Below are 14,486 nucleotides of genomic sequence, written 5' to 3' on the forward strand. Positions count from 1 at the left end.
TATCCTTTCACGTGTAGGCTATTTACTCTGTATTTCCGGAGTCAGCAGAAATACCAAACTGACCAATGTTCTTAGCAAACAACATGATTCATCATTTTGTAATTTCAGTCTACCGGTTGTTTGTCGTGAAGAAGGCAAAATGCTCAGCCAAACAAAAATGGCCAACATATCGCAGACATATATGCTATAAATCCATTACAGTTCACATTGTAGAGGCAGTCGTCGATGCTCGGCAAAATATCGGGAAAGTTTGACAGCTGCAAACTTTCCCGACAATCTGCGTTGCTACGTCGATGCCATTGATTTACGGTTCACATAATCGACAATGAACGCCTATATAGTGTGAACCAACCTTAAAACTCCTGTCTTCTATTGCTGCTTATGCAATATTCTTAAACAATGTGCTGGTAGCAATTATATTTCAACAAAGAATAAATCATAACAGGGTGGATACGCTTTGTTGACATGGGGTGACTAGATAATTGTATGAGCGCACAAAGAAACATTTGGGCATGGCTTCAAGGAGCAACTTTAAAATATTGAAATCACAGCACTGGTATGATAGTCTCATGTATTATCAGCAAACCACCTGATGGGTCACATGGCGTGATCTAAAAATTAGAAGCCTTCCTACGATGTAACGAAACAAGGTTCCATCAGCATCCTTGAGGAAAGAGAGACCAAATCTGCGAGTCTTGTGGTACTGAAGCCAAAGCTCCTCGGAATCTCTCTGGTTCTGCATCTTTCAGTTCCCTCAGCATCAAAGCAAGTTTCTCTGAGGTAGCTAAAAGATCAATATTTTACTACATATCCACAGCATAACCCTTGAAAACACAAAAGACATACAGTAGAATATAGTGAATATACCGCTAAACCGAGGACTGCGCCCACTCAACAGATATCTGTAGACAACTAGTATTAGTTATACTAGTTTTAGTAATATATATATTACTAAATCTTGCAGAGGGAACAGCTAGCGAAAAGGGCGTGCGATGCTTCTTTGATAGGAAGGCCGATAAACTGCTATCAGTAAACAATCCAGTTGGGAAACAAAGACATACAGTAGAATATAGTGAATATACCGCTAAACCGAGGACTGCACCCACTCAACAGATATATGTAGACAACTAGTATTAGTTATACTAGTTTTAGTAATATATATATTACTAAATCTTGCAGAGGGAACAGCTAGCGAAAAGGGCGTGCGATGCTTCTTTGATAGGAAGGCCGATAAACTGCTATCAGTAAACAATCCAGTTGGGAAACAAAATCCAAATATACATGTAAATTTATCTATTAGATTTGAATAGACAAATAGCTTACTAAATGCTGTGTCTGCGAGCACCAGTAGGGCAAGGTGAGCCAAACATCTATACTAGCATAAACCTTGGCTACACACACACAACGACAAAACATATCAACTGCGTAGTCGAGTCGGTAACATATCAGAAACATGTTGCCGATGTGTCATGTCGAAACAAACATGTGGGTCTACATTGGTAAAGGCATGTGTAATAGGTGAAAATGCTGATTCTCATGAACATAATCTCGATTCCATTTTATCAGTTTGGTTTCATTTGAGATTTACCTTCGAGAGATGATGACAACAACGGTATCACACAAACAATTATTTATATACAGACAAAGAAATTTTCACTTTTACCATTTTTAGCTAATTACATCTGGTTAAAGTTTTAAACTGAAATATTTTTCTGTAGTTTGAGTCTTGACATGAACTGAAAGTATTTTCAGAGGGTGTTTTCATAACTATCATGTCACATTTTTTCATAAGCAAAATATAGCAGTGCAAACAGCTGCACAAATGTTATTGCTATCACAAACTGTTGATCCGTATTAGATAATAAGTATCCTGATAATACTTCAATAAAGGTATTGGGAAATCCAGCGAGGAAAACAATAGAACTACTACTACTTATAGTTAACAACAGAACTATTACTACTTATAGTTAACAACAGAACTACTTTTGCTTAGAGCTAACAACAAAACTACTACTACTTATAGCTAACAATAGAACTACTACTACAGTCATGTGCAAAAGTATGGAGCCGCCCCTTAAGTATTTACAATTTCAAACTTCGAGCTTTTGTTACTCAGCTTAGAATAAAGCTACAGCAAATATATTAGTATCATTTTAATGCTGAGAGTGTCTTCTATCTGATTATTTTAATTATTAACTTGCTAAATTAATAATTAAAACAACAGGCTGCCCTCTAAAGTTTAATGTATGGATTTATGCAATCTACTAAATAATTTTCAAATGTGAACAACTTTTTGAACAAGTTGGTGGCCCTGAAAAAGGCCATTGGTTGTATAAATATTCTCTATAAGAGAGTGGAGGTGATTTCTGAAATCTGTTAGTCTCAGTACTTGATTGGTCAGCCTTTGTTCTCTGCGACAAGACAACACCGGTTGGGCATTGATGCAACCGACTTTTCAGGTTTTGATGGCTCAATTACGCTGTTCCAAGCTCTCACGAGGCCCTCCATCAGCTCGTTTTTAGTCTTGGGTTAAGTTTTGTTTAGTATAGCTGTTATATGCTGCCACACAGTTTCCAAGGGATTCAGATCTGGGCTCTGAGCTGGCCATGGCACTGTGCCGACTTTCTCTTGTTGCATTCATTTTTTGACTTTCTTGGCACAGTGACAGAGGGAATTGTCATCTTGGAACCACCAGTCAGTAGAACCTTCACTAAACAACGCCGTAGAACTTAGTAACACATTACTTTGCATGGTTTTAATATATTTTTCTCTGTTTATCATGCCAAGTACAAAGTCGACCCGTCCAACCCCTGATGCCGCCATACAGCCCCAAACCATCACCGATGCAGCGTGCTTTACCGTAGGAGTAATACACCATGGCTTGAAACTTCTCCTGGTTTTCTTCAAACAGAAAAGGTAGATTCGTCAGAGAAAATCGCTCCTTTCCGCTAGTCCACACTCCATGTCTTGTGCTGGCATGCCCACTTTAGTCGATTGTGCCTTTGTTTCTCTGTCACCATTGGCTTCTTTCTTGCTTTACAGCCCTTCAACCTGGCAGCAATAAGGCGTCTTCAAACGGTAGATGGTCGCACTTTGATATTGCTTGTGTCCTGCCAGTCTCTGATTAGTTCACTGCTAGACTTTTTACGTTCTGTTAAGGAAATCCGCGCTGGAGTTCTGTCTTCTCTACAAGTCCTATTTTTTGGGCGATAAGAGTGTGGTTTATCTTCAGTACTGCTAGTCTTGTAGAATCTCTGAATGACACCAGACACTGTTTTTTGAACAACCAACTCTTTTGGCAATTTCTCGCATAGACATTCCTTCTTGATGAAGTCAAATAATGGTTGCTCGCTGTTCTGCGGTAGTTTTCATAGTGAGAATGTTACTAATGAAAATATTGTACAACGAATGCACAGAATGGTAAAAATCCTTACTTTTATATCCTTATGTACACAAAAATAACAAAACTTCAAAGATTTTGAAACAATGGCTTCGAGAGATTGAATTATGATAATTAATTGTACTCGCTTCCTATTATTATTAAATACAGTGAAACATGGATAACTCGCCCTCGGATATAGCGAACACATGGTTAACTCGAATGGATTTGCTTGGTCCGTTCCCACGCAATGATAAATGGCTCTATATAACTCGAACTCAACACTGTTATAACGAACTGTTTTTTCCCCAACGGCTACCGAAACGGTTGCTATCGCTTGAGAAAATCACTTTATTCCAAGCCATAGAGGTAAACCTCAACTTTTCGTAATTCATAAGTGTCGTTATTACCTCCATCGGCAAAATATTTTTGTCAACGACTTTTCTAAAGGTTTGGTGAAATTCGATTTATCCTGCTATACGATGAATAGTTCGGGCTAGCCGGGTCACGCGCGCAAGGATTTTCGCCACGCACATACAAAACAAAAACAGCATGTTGTTTTTGTTTTGTATTTGCGTGGCGAAAATCTTTGGGTGCGTGACCCGGCTAGCCCGTGATGAATAGTTTTCCGACGTTGATTCCGTGTTGAATCAACGTCGGAATGTTGAATGTTTAAAACGTCTTAAAGATTGTTGTAAGTAATTAAACGTATACGTTGTCTTAGCTAAAAAACTATTCATCGTTTGACTTAAACACAGAATACGTGTGTACATTCAATAAGTATCCATTCAAAAAGCGTGAGTGATATACAATGTACTGTAAAACCTCGTAAAAATTTTAATTGAACTGCCTCGGAGTGTTGCTCTTAACGAATCCCAGGTAAAGTAAGGTAATCTTTGCATAAACTTCAAGAAAAATCGGCAAAATTGATCGCGGGTAAAATGCTCAAAAGAAAAAGATGTCTTTTCTTTTGAGCATTTCAGCAACGATCAAGTTTTGCCAATGTCAATCTAAAAAACGTCCTGGCAATAACATCACCTCAAACAACAAACCGATCTCAAGTGATAGAAAAATCTCTATACTTTTTGATAAAAACGTTTTAAGCTTTACATTAGAAGCATTAAATGTGAAACAAGTAATTTGTGCTTTTGATTTATATTATAGTTTGTATGTGTACATGTATCTACTAATAAATAAGTAAATACATGGACTTGTGACAGTGCTCTGATAACTTGAACGCTCTGATAATTCGAACACTTTTGCTCGGTCCCTTGAAGTTTGAGTTATCCGAGTTTCACTGTACTAAACTTATTTGAGTGAGAGTGTCATGTCCTTTAGGAAATCCCACAAGTGAAGCAAATTGTCTAATTATGTTTCAAATAGCACCATCGTGTAGATTAGACTGTGAGAATTAAAATGATATCTTGTTTTGTTATTTTTGAAATTGTTCTCTTTATTGTATTTGAAATTGAACTTTGAGTTCACGCAAATTCACAGGGCGACTCCATACTTTTGCACATGACTGTACTTATAGCTAACAACAATACTACTACTTATAGTTAACAACAGAACTACTACTACTTATAGTTAACAACAGAACTAATACTACTTATAGTTAACAATAGAACTACTACTACTTACCCTAGGACACTTATGTATTCGCCTCATCTAACTTTCGCGTTTTCGCGGAGTCATCCTCTCGCGAAAATTTCATGAGCGAAACTAAACTATCATAACGAACGAGAGAAAACACGGAATATCAAAACGCGAAATTAAATAGTTTTGTTCATTGATACTGTAGAATGGAATTTTATAACGACATTTATTTTAACGTTTTTAACGACCACTATAGCACCGTTAAAATATAATCCAACAAAATAATTTGACTGTCAAAATTTATTACGTTATTATTTTGCAATTAATTATGATTGTTTTCCCATTAAGAATGATTTATAATGATAGGAATTTGATGTCAATGCACACGCATTAGTAGCGTTATCGTTTGTTGGGGACATCAATCAATGCAGTGAGCACCGCGTGTTGAAAGAAAATAAGACACACTGACACTCACAGTACTACACAAGCAGCATGGCTCTGGAAAGGTTTGGATTTACCACTGACACCTCTTCAATAACTTGTAATGGTTCAGAAGATGAGGCAATAGAGAAAGAGTTAGCTCTGATAAATAACACTAATAAAAAAGGAAGAGAAGAAGTTATAATAACTACACACTGTGCTAGTATCTGTAGCTGTAGTATTACTAGCAGCTGTATCATGTATGTATTTGTATACAACTTGTAATTACTGTAATAAAGATGTTCAGCAATTATTAGCAGCAGTTGAGTGTTTGGGAAAACGTTAAAATTAATACTTATACACAACACCGTTGATCGTTAAAATTAAAATACGTTAATATAAAAACAAGCTAAATTGTGACAAAAATGTTAAAATTTTCAGCGTAATTAAATTCCATTCTACAGTAGTCCAAGAAACAAATGGCAGCAAGCGATCACATTGCATTATCGATCTCGGCCATACAATTCTACCTGCGGTTCACAATTACAAATTAGTCCCAAAATGAAAAAATTTTCTTACCGGCGAACCAAACCTGAGAAATATAATTATGTTTGTTCCACTGCATTTATTTTCACATCATTACATTTTCGCACTCATCAGAGTTGCGAAATTAAGTTGCAGCGAAATTTTACTCTGTATGCTACTCACGAAACTAAATACTAGCGAAATATAAGTGTCCTAGGGTATAGTTAACAACAGAACTACTACTACTTATAGTTAACAACAGAACTACTACTACTTATAGTTAACAACAGAACTACTACTTATAGTTAATAACAGAACTAATACTACTTATAGTTAATAACAGAACTAATACTACTTATAGTTAACAACAGAACTACTACTACTTATAGTTAACAACAGAACTACTACTACTTATAGTTAATAACAGAACTAATACTACTTATAGTTAACAACAGAACTACTACTACTCATAGTTAACAACAGAACTACTACTACTCATAGTTAACAACAGAACTACTACCACTTATAGTTAACAACATAACTACTACCTATAGTCAGCTGCACCAGAGTCCAATGCTAGTAGCCACTAACCAGCCGTAGCCAGGCCTTTGAAACACCACATACCATGTAATGTTTTACCTGATATCATCTAATGGCCGATTTGATGTAGCAAAAACTATAGATAGAGTATTGCAAAGAAGAAACCAATAATATGCATACTAAACCGTCAATTCCCATGATTAACTACTACAAATAATGGAATGAGTTTCTGACCAGACAATAGCATAACAAACGAACACAACATACCGGAAGATAGCTTATCAGTCTTCAGAGCGTCTGTAACTAACATAAATACTTGTGGCATGGCTTCAACGACCTGTAACAAGTGAGTTTATCTGTCAAACCTAGTTTTTAAGGACTAGTTAGAGGTTTGTATGTGTAATGGCTGAAGATATAAAACATAGTTTACAAATTGTTATACAGTACCCATTTGCGGGGTGGTCAGTACCCATTGGGGGGGGGGGGTCAGTACCCGTTTGGGGGTGGTTCGTACCCATTTGGGGGTGGTCAGTACCCATTTGGAGGTGGTCAGTACCCATTTGGGGGTTGTCAGCACCCATTTGGGGGTGGTCAGCACCCATTTGGGGGTGGTCAGCACCCATTTGGGGCGTGATCAGTACCCATTTGGGGGTGGTCAGTACCCATTCGGGGGTGATCAGTACCCATTTGGGGGTGATCAGTTTTAAAAGACATGTCTGCACAAGACACGCTGTGACAAGTCATGTCAACCAATAAGCTCACCACAAAAGTGAGAAGTTCAGGCGTTGATAAGCACTTTCGCACCAAATGAGCAGCATATGCACGGGCAGAATGAGCAACCAGAAATACAATTGAGATAGAATATATTTATCATAATCTCTTGCAATATAGATTCAATCACAAGCATCAAACACTCTTCGAAAAACAAATAAAAAGAGTTACTTTTAGTTAATCCCAACCTGCAATCGTCTATATTAAATAGAGTGCTTTTATAAAACGCAACTCTACAGAAAATGAATTTCAAAAGATACAGACAGCCAGCACTTGTAACCATCTGTTACTCGATGTGACATCAACTACGACTACAAACTTTCACTTAATGGTTATGCGTGCTACCTTGAATATTCCCCATGTCAAAAGATCGGGTCTCTCTCTTAACTGATAACAAATTTGTAACGAGATAAATAGCCTAAACTATAGTGAGTCTCACCAGAGGTTTGTAGTTTGGGTAAAGACAGTTGATGAGACACTGGCACAACGTCTCATATTCACCGAAGTCCTCTGTTAATGGTAGTAGGTCCAGCATTCTGGAGAACACCTAAAGATTTGAGATATTTTTAGTTTTAGTGAGCTGCGAGCTATTTCTTATTTTGTCAATGTACTTAGAAAAAGTAGAACGAAGCCTCCAGCAGCTAAAGCCTGGTTCCCATATACGTCGCAAAGCACCCGCAACAGCACCGCAGGCAATTAGTGGTGAAATGGGAACCTAAGCGCCGGGTACCGATGAGGAGCGCCGGTGGCAACGCAAGAGTTTAATGTTGTTCAAATTTCGCGAAGAACCGCAGGAAAAACCTTCCCGAAATGCACTGTACAGATGAAGGTCAGCATTATAGAAACGGTACGGCGAGCAAAAGTTTTTATGCCGTTATTAGCAATGCAGCTTTATGTGAACACAGGGTTGGCTTGGTTTAAACCGAGTGGTTTAAACCAGCCCGAAAAAACCAGTTTTTATGGTTTTTCCATTATTTTTTGTGAAAAACATGCAGAAATGTAGAAATGCAATTATATGTAATTATCAGCTGTGGAAGTTTATTTAGGACACAGTAGTAAATTGATGGCAGAGCTCATGTTGAAACTACATGAAATCCTAGCACAATAATGAATTAGTGGATTTCATTTTCAATTGGTTTTATCAAGTGATTTGATGATCTCTTTACTGATGAAATATAAAAACCATGTGAAATATACTAATCCAATCATCGTCTCTAATAATGAATGAATACTTTCTCAAGTCTGGCCAGTTAGAAAGGATTACTTATAATTAGAAATTAAAACAATAAAATTCCTTTGCGCAAAAGCTTCAAGTTTGCAAACTAATATTTGATTTATTGGGCACTAGCCAAAGTTTTTGGATTGTTAGAAATCAGTTTATCAAGTTTGTTGTGTTTTGAAAGACAAAGGTTTTAAGGCAAAATGTAATATGTGTGCTGTCGTAATGCGAGGTCACGCAGATAGGCTTAAAGCTCACGTAGCAAAATGTCAAGCTGAAAACACCAATTTAGACAGTGATGCTAATATTCAGGTGATAGCAGTTGAGTCATCTGCCACTGCCCCAAACACTAGCAATGCATCTGCATTATGCTCTGCACTACCACAGACTAATCACTGTGATTAACGTTCCTACATGTACTTATACATAGAGCTGTATGTAAAATATTCACTTTATGTGATAAGATTTCTGCTCTGTATTTCATCAATCATGTTTGATTAAAGACTCATTCTGAAATTTCCATGTTTTCTCTCTTTTTCCCCATAACAACTCCCACAGTACCATCTTTAACAGATGATTCCACATATGTATGTTCAGTACTCAATCATGCAGCTATAGTAAGTGATGTTAATTAGACTTAAAATTGCAAAAACCTTGGTAAAATTATAAAAACCATAAAAAACCGGTTTAAACCATAAAAACCGGTTTAAACCAAAAAAACCTGGTTTTTCCATAAAAACCGTTGTTTTTTCCAACCCTGTGTGAACATAAGCCGCCGAGCATAGCGTCGCAAGCGTTTTGCTGCGCAATATTACCGCCGGAGTCTTGCAATCGATATGGGAACCAGGCTTAATAAACAGCAAACACTGACTAAAGAATGAATTCACAACAGCCGATTGGCAAACCGAACTTTTGCAGCCGATTTCTGAACGATTTTATGGGAGCTGTTGGCTCGATTTTTTCTGTTCACACCTCAAGATGACTTTGGATTGACAGTGGGTAATTTCGCCATTTTTTATTTGCAGAGCCAGATAACTTCAGCTGACATGTTTTTAGTGAGTCAAGATTTATATTTTGCTGTTTCCTACGAAGTTTCTCGTAGACGTTTTTAGCAAGTTTACCAATTATTTTACACTGTCAAGTTCATCACTAGTAATGGGGAGGACGATCTAATAATGTGATAGCTACAGGGAGGACAATCTTTTGCTATGAACATCTACTTCAATTATTATAGCAACAGCATGATAATTGAAACAGATGCTTCAATTATCATGCCGTTTGCTGCTATAATAATTGAGGGCTAGCAATAATTATGTTGATAGCATCCTTCAGGGTGCTATCAACATAATTATCACTTGCGTTTGAACCCAATGAAAAAACATGTACACAAACGTACAAACAAATGTGGGCGTTCACTTTAAATAAAAATCTGTGATATTTGCTGTGAACAGTGATTTCATTGGCTACTCAAATTGAAAATTGGCCTAGAACCGTCCACCAATCATTCACAGTCCGATAAAATTTCTCTCAGTACAAAAAGTGTCAGGCTTGTTTGCTCTTTTCATACAATGCGATTCTCGGTCAGTGGGCAAATCGTCCAGATAATCAGCATAAAATTGGCATGTGTAAACGCAGCTTTAGACTGGGACATGTTGGCAAATATAGCAGAGATAAAGTTGGATTATGATTACAGTGGACCCTGGTCATACGATTATAATTCATTCCAGTGTTGACATCGTGAAGCAAAAATTTTGTATGGAGGGGTGTTGAAACACATAGTAACTATCTAATTCAAACACCCCCTGGTAAAATCAACAACATTTTATATGCGTACTGCACATATTAAAAATTAGTAACAAAATAATATGTTAAAGCATAAGTGCCACAAACAGTTTTCATTGTTTTTTTCTAGGTAAATCAGACACGCTGATTCGGATTTTTTACTCAGAATAAAGATTGGTCCAATAACTTTCCAAGTCATGGAAGCTTTTTTACAGCGATTCAATATCGGTCTCGCAAACGACACAATAAGCTCCGCCCATGAATATGGGACGTAACCTAGTTTTTTAGAGACGGAAGTTGGGGATGTTTAGTCCGATCTAGAATGATAGAGATGGGTGTCTTAAAACCCATTATTCTCTGAGTTCAGCCTTCAAAATAATCTCAGTTTTTCCCAAAGGTAGATCAGCTATTTAACATTGCTCGTAGCTTGTTACAGGATGTTTAATAGGCTGAACGCCAAGAAAAATGAGCTCAAAAAAGCATTTTTATCACAAACTAGCGTTATTATCGTGAAGATGTAGTGTAAAACTAAATTTGGAAATGTCTCCTCTGGACCGCTGTTCATATAACAATATAACGACATCTGTTTAGCACTATATACAAAGTTCATTGTCTAAGAAGCAAAATTATACATTTTACCAAATTTTAAGGTTAGGTGAAAGTGATACTTAGTCAAACCTCTGATTACAAATTGAATTCGTTCGGAGAGCTGCTTAGAATATTAAAACTGTCATATGCTGAATCAAATATTCCCAAAAGGAAACCCTAATTTCAACAATTGTATGAGATGTAAAAGCACAGTAGGAACATACTTTGTCTTCTATTTTTAACAATTGTAACACATCTTTGGTTGAAGCCTGGGGCATAAAATTGACGAGCTTTTCTGTTTAAAATGTGATTTGGTCGAGATCAGAAGCATTCGAAAACCGAGGTATGACTGAAGTTGTCTGAATTTTACATCAATGTTGGAAATATCCAAAAGGTAATGCCAATCAAAGATTTATTTCTTATCATATTTAAGCGCATTTAATTAAAACATTATTAAACAAGTTAGCAGCCACACGCAGTACTAATTTCAGAATGGTGTGTTAAGAATAAGATGCTTTGCCACCAACTGGTAAAATGGACCAAAATTCTACCACTGAGTAATGATACATGGTGCACTCATAGCTTAACAGCAATGAGAGTTGATTACCTATTAATATTACTTGAAGGAACTACCTTTCCACACTACATTCACATGTAGATGTGGTTTCCTTGATCTACCCTCCGTGATCTACCCTCCGTGATCTACCCTCCGTGATCTACCCTCCGTGATCTACCCTCCGTGATCTACCCTCCGTGAGATGGCTCAATGAAACCAGCTGATTAATAGTCATGAATAAAGTTGATATGAACGTTAAGGAAAATTTCAAAAACTGGATGTTATAAATCTTGACACGAGTTTCAAAGGGAAAAACCCACGGCTTCTGTGTTTTGTGTTTCCCGTTGGCTGTAAGAATTACACTCTGGGTACAAATAACATGATTTGTAATTAATCTGAAAAGGCTCAACAGTCCAGAATTATTTGAGGATATGGAATTGAAGAGCTGAGCTTGGAAGCATTGCAACCGACGCAAACTGCTAAACTGCAAGCGGCTCAAGATAGTAATTATAGCTGGAGTTTTATGAGGTCATCAGTTCAGACCAACAGCACATATGTTAGTGTGTGTATAATTCATAAACAATTATTTTAAGAATATGTTACTTTGTGATATAACAAATTGTCTTCCCTCTAATTATCTTTACAAAAATCTTAACTAATAAAAACACCAGTTGGCGAATAATAAATAAGAAAATATTGCAGCTCCCACGCAGCATCAATTATGGTTTGCTTCTATATAAATTCAGCTTATTGAAAAGTAAAAATATAACACTAAATAACAAGAAAGTAACAGAAAGTAACATTTAACAATAAAGATAAAAACATTTGGTTGTGCTAACGAAGTAGTACCTCTTGAACAGGAAGCTGTGAATGACCAGCACTAAGAACTCTAGCCATGGCAGCACAGATGTTGTCTCTCACTCTCCCCGATTTCTCTCCTTCAACTAGCTCATGTAGGTTAGTCAATAGAAGTGGATATTTACTAGGGAGCACTGTTAAGGAGGAGCACTTGAGAGGAGCATGGATAACACAATAGAGACATGACAGTACATTCAATAGGATATACTACCTTGATCTGTTCAGAGTAGAGACATGACAGTACACTCAATAGAATATACTACCTTGATCTGTTCAGAGTAGAGACATGACAGTACACTCAATAGAATATACTACCTTGATCTGTTCAGAATAGAGACATGTAAGTACAATCAATAGAATATACTACCTTGATCTGTTCAGAGTAGAGACATGACAGTACAATCAATAGGATATACTACCTTGATCTGTTCAGAGTAGAGACATGACAGTACGTTTACCTATATTAAAATCTGCCAAATATGTACTAAACAACTCTAAGCAATTTGCGGACTGAGCAAACAGTCATAAAGAGACAGGTGATGTGATGACAAAGAGCTCATAAAGGATACTCAGAGAGATGACCACCACTGGTTGTCACAAGTACTCCGAGAGCAAAAACCGAGTTATTCCTGAGTTCGTCATCCGAATCAGTCATTCCGGAAATGAAGATAGAAGGGAGTCGGTCCAGATAGGGAACAGCGCAATCGCCACCCATCATGTCTAAACATTCGGCTATGGTTCCTATGGCATACGATCTCTCAGTCTCCGTGCAACTGGCCTTCTGAAATCAGAAAAGCGTTCTTGCAGACATATCAACAGACAGATGTACATGGAACTCTAGCAAGCCCATTTAAAAATAAGACTTACGCATTTTTTAAGAAGATGAGGGAGGAAGTCAGCGAAGTAAGGAGTGAAGATTTCGGTGCCAACTATACGAGCGAGTAGGGGCAGCGTGCCAACAGCATATTCCAATAAGAATGTATCGTATTCAGCTTGTTCCTCATCCTCATCATCTTCATCCTCATCCTGGCAGGCTGTCTGGCATAAAGACATTTGAACTCAATGCAATGGCTAGACTAAATAATTATCCAGTCAACTGCACTTCTGCTTATCCTTTGTTGAAAAAAAGATGCCAGCCTGAAAAGGTGCCAGCTTGAAAAGGTGCCAGCTTGAAAAGGTGCCAGCCTGAAAAAGAAACCTTCAAAGATGAAGGATTAATGATATGCTACAATGTACTGCATATTCATCATCGTGCACGTAACAAGGCTATATTTTGCATTAGAGGTTTTAACCCTTTGAACCCTGGCCACCCTTGTCAATGTGTGTCAGTATCCCTGGGCAATTTGTCCAACGATCCAATGTTTTTAAACTTTTATCAAATACATCTAAATATGCTTATAACACAATGATATTTAGTAGGACACTCGTAAAAATGTCTGGCAACACACATCAAATGTCACCAAATAGAAAAGAATTGTTTCACGTTTTTCAGGCTAAAACCATATAAATTCAAACGATTTTAAAAACTTGTAAAAATATTTACAGTAGCATAATATCCATCAAGCACACATTCATCATCGTTTCATGACACAAAATAATCTAGAAACTTATAGTTAGTATCATGTAATTCTTCATCTGCATCATAATCATCAATTACCTACCAAAAAACGAGTCGTATCAGTTTTTTGCGATATAATTCTAATAAGAATTGTTATTATAATGAAAGAATTAGATAACGATATTTGAAAACCATATGTATCCAGCCTTCTGAATGTATATATACATACAAATATATATATATATGTATCCAGCCTTCTGAATGTATATATACATACAAATATATACATATGTATCCAGCCTTCTGAATGTATATATACATACAAATATATATATATGTATCCAGCCTTCTGAATGTATATATACATACAAATATATATATATATGTATCCAGCCTTCTGAATGTATATATACATACAAATATATATATATATGTATCCAGCCTTCTGAATGTATATATACATACAAATATATATATATATGTATCCAGCCTTCTGAATGTATATATACATACAAATATATATATATGTATCCAGCCCTCTGAATGTATATATACATACAAATATATATAAATGTATCCAGCCTTCTGAATGTATATATACATACAAATATATATATATATATGTATCCAGCCTTCTGAATGTATATAGACATACAAATATATATATATGTATCCAGCCTTCTGAATGTATATA

At 36.6% G+C, this 14,486-nt stretch overlaps 1 protein-coding gene across 1 annotated transcript in view; it reads right to left on the bottom strand.

Annotated features, from left to right (window-relative positions):
* Positions 1–402: 402 nt before the first annotated feature.
* The window catches only part of LOC137386972 (importin-4-like), a 59,866-nt gene continuing 45,782 nt past the window's right edge, over positions 403–14,486 (bottom strand). Inside the window, exons 20-25 of the mRNA XM_068073222.1 lie at positions 13,102–13,272; positions 12,804–13,015; positions 12,226–12,358; positions 7,671–7,778; positions 6,728–6,797; positions 403–784 (exon numbers count right to left, since the gene is read on the bottom strand). Coding sequence (XP_067929323.1) covers positions 657–784; positions 6,728–6,797; positions 7,671–7,778; positions 12,226–12,358; positions 12,804–13,015; positions 13,102–13,272 — 822 coding nt within the window. The 3' untranslated portion in view covers positions 403–656. The remainder of the gene's footprint in view (positions 785–6,727; positions 6,798–7,670; positions 7,779–12,225; positions 12,359–12,803; positions 13,016–13,101; positions 13,273–14,486) is intronic.

This window comes from Watersipora subatra, chromosome 2, assembly GCF_963576615.1.
Source record: "Watersipora subatra chromosome 2, tzWatSuba1.1, whole genome shotgun sequence".
Classification (NCBI taxonomy): Eukaryota; Metazoa; Bryozoa; class Gymnolaemata; order Cheilostomatida; family Watersiporidae; genus Watersipora; species Watersipora subatra.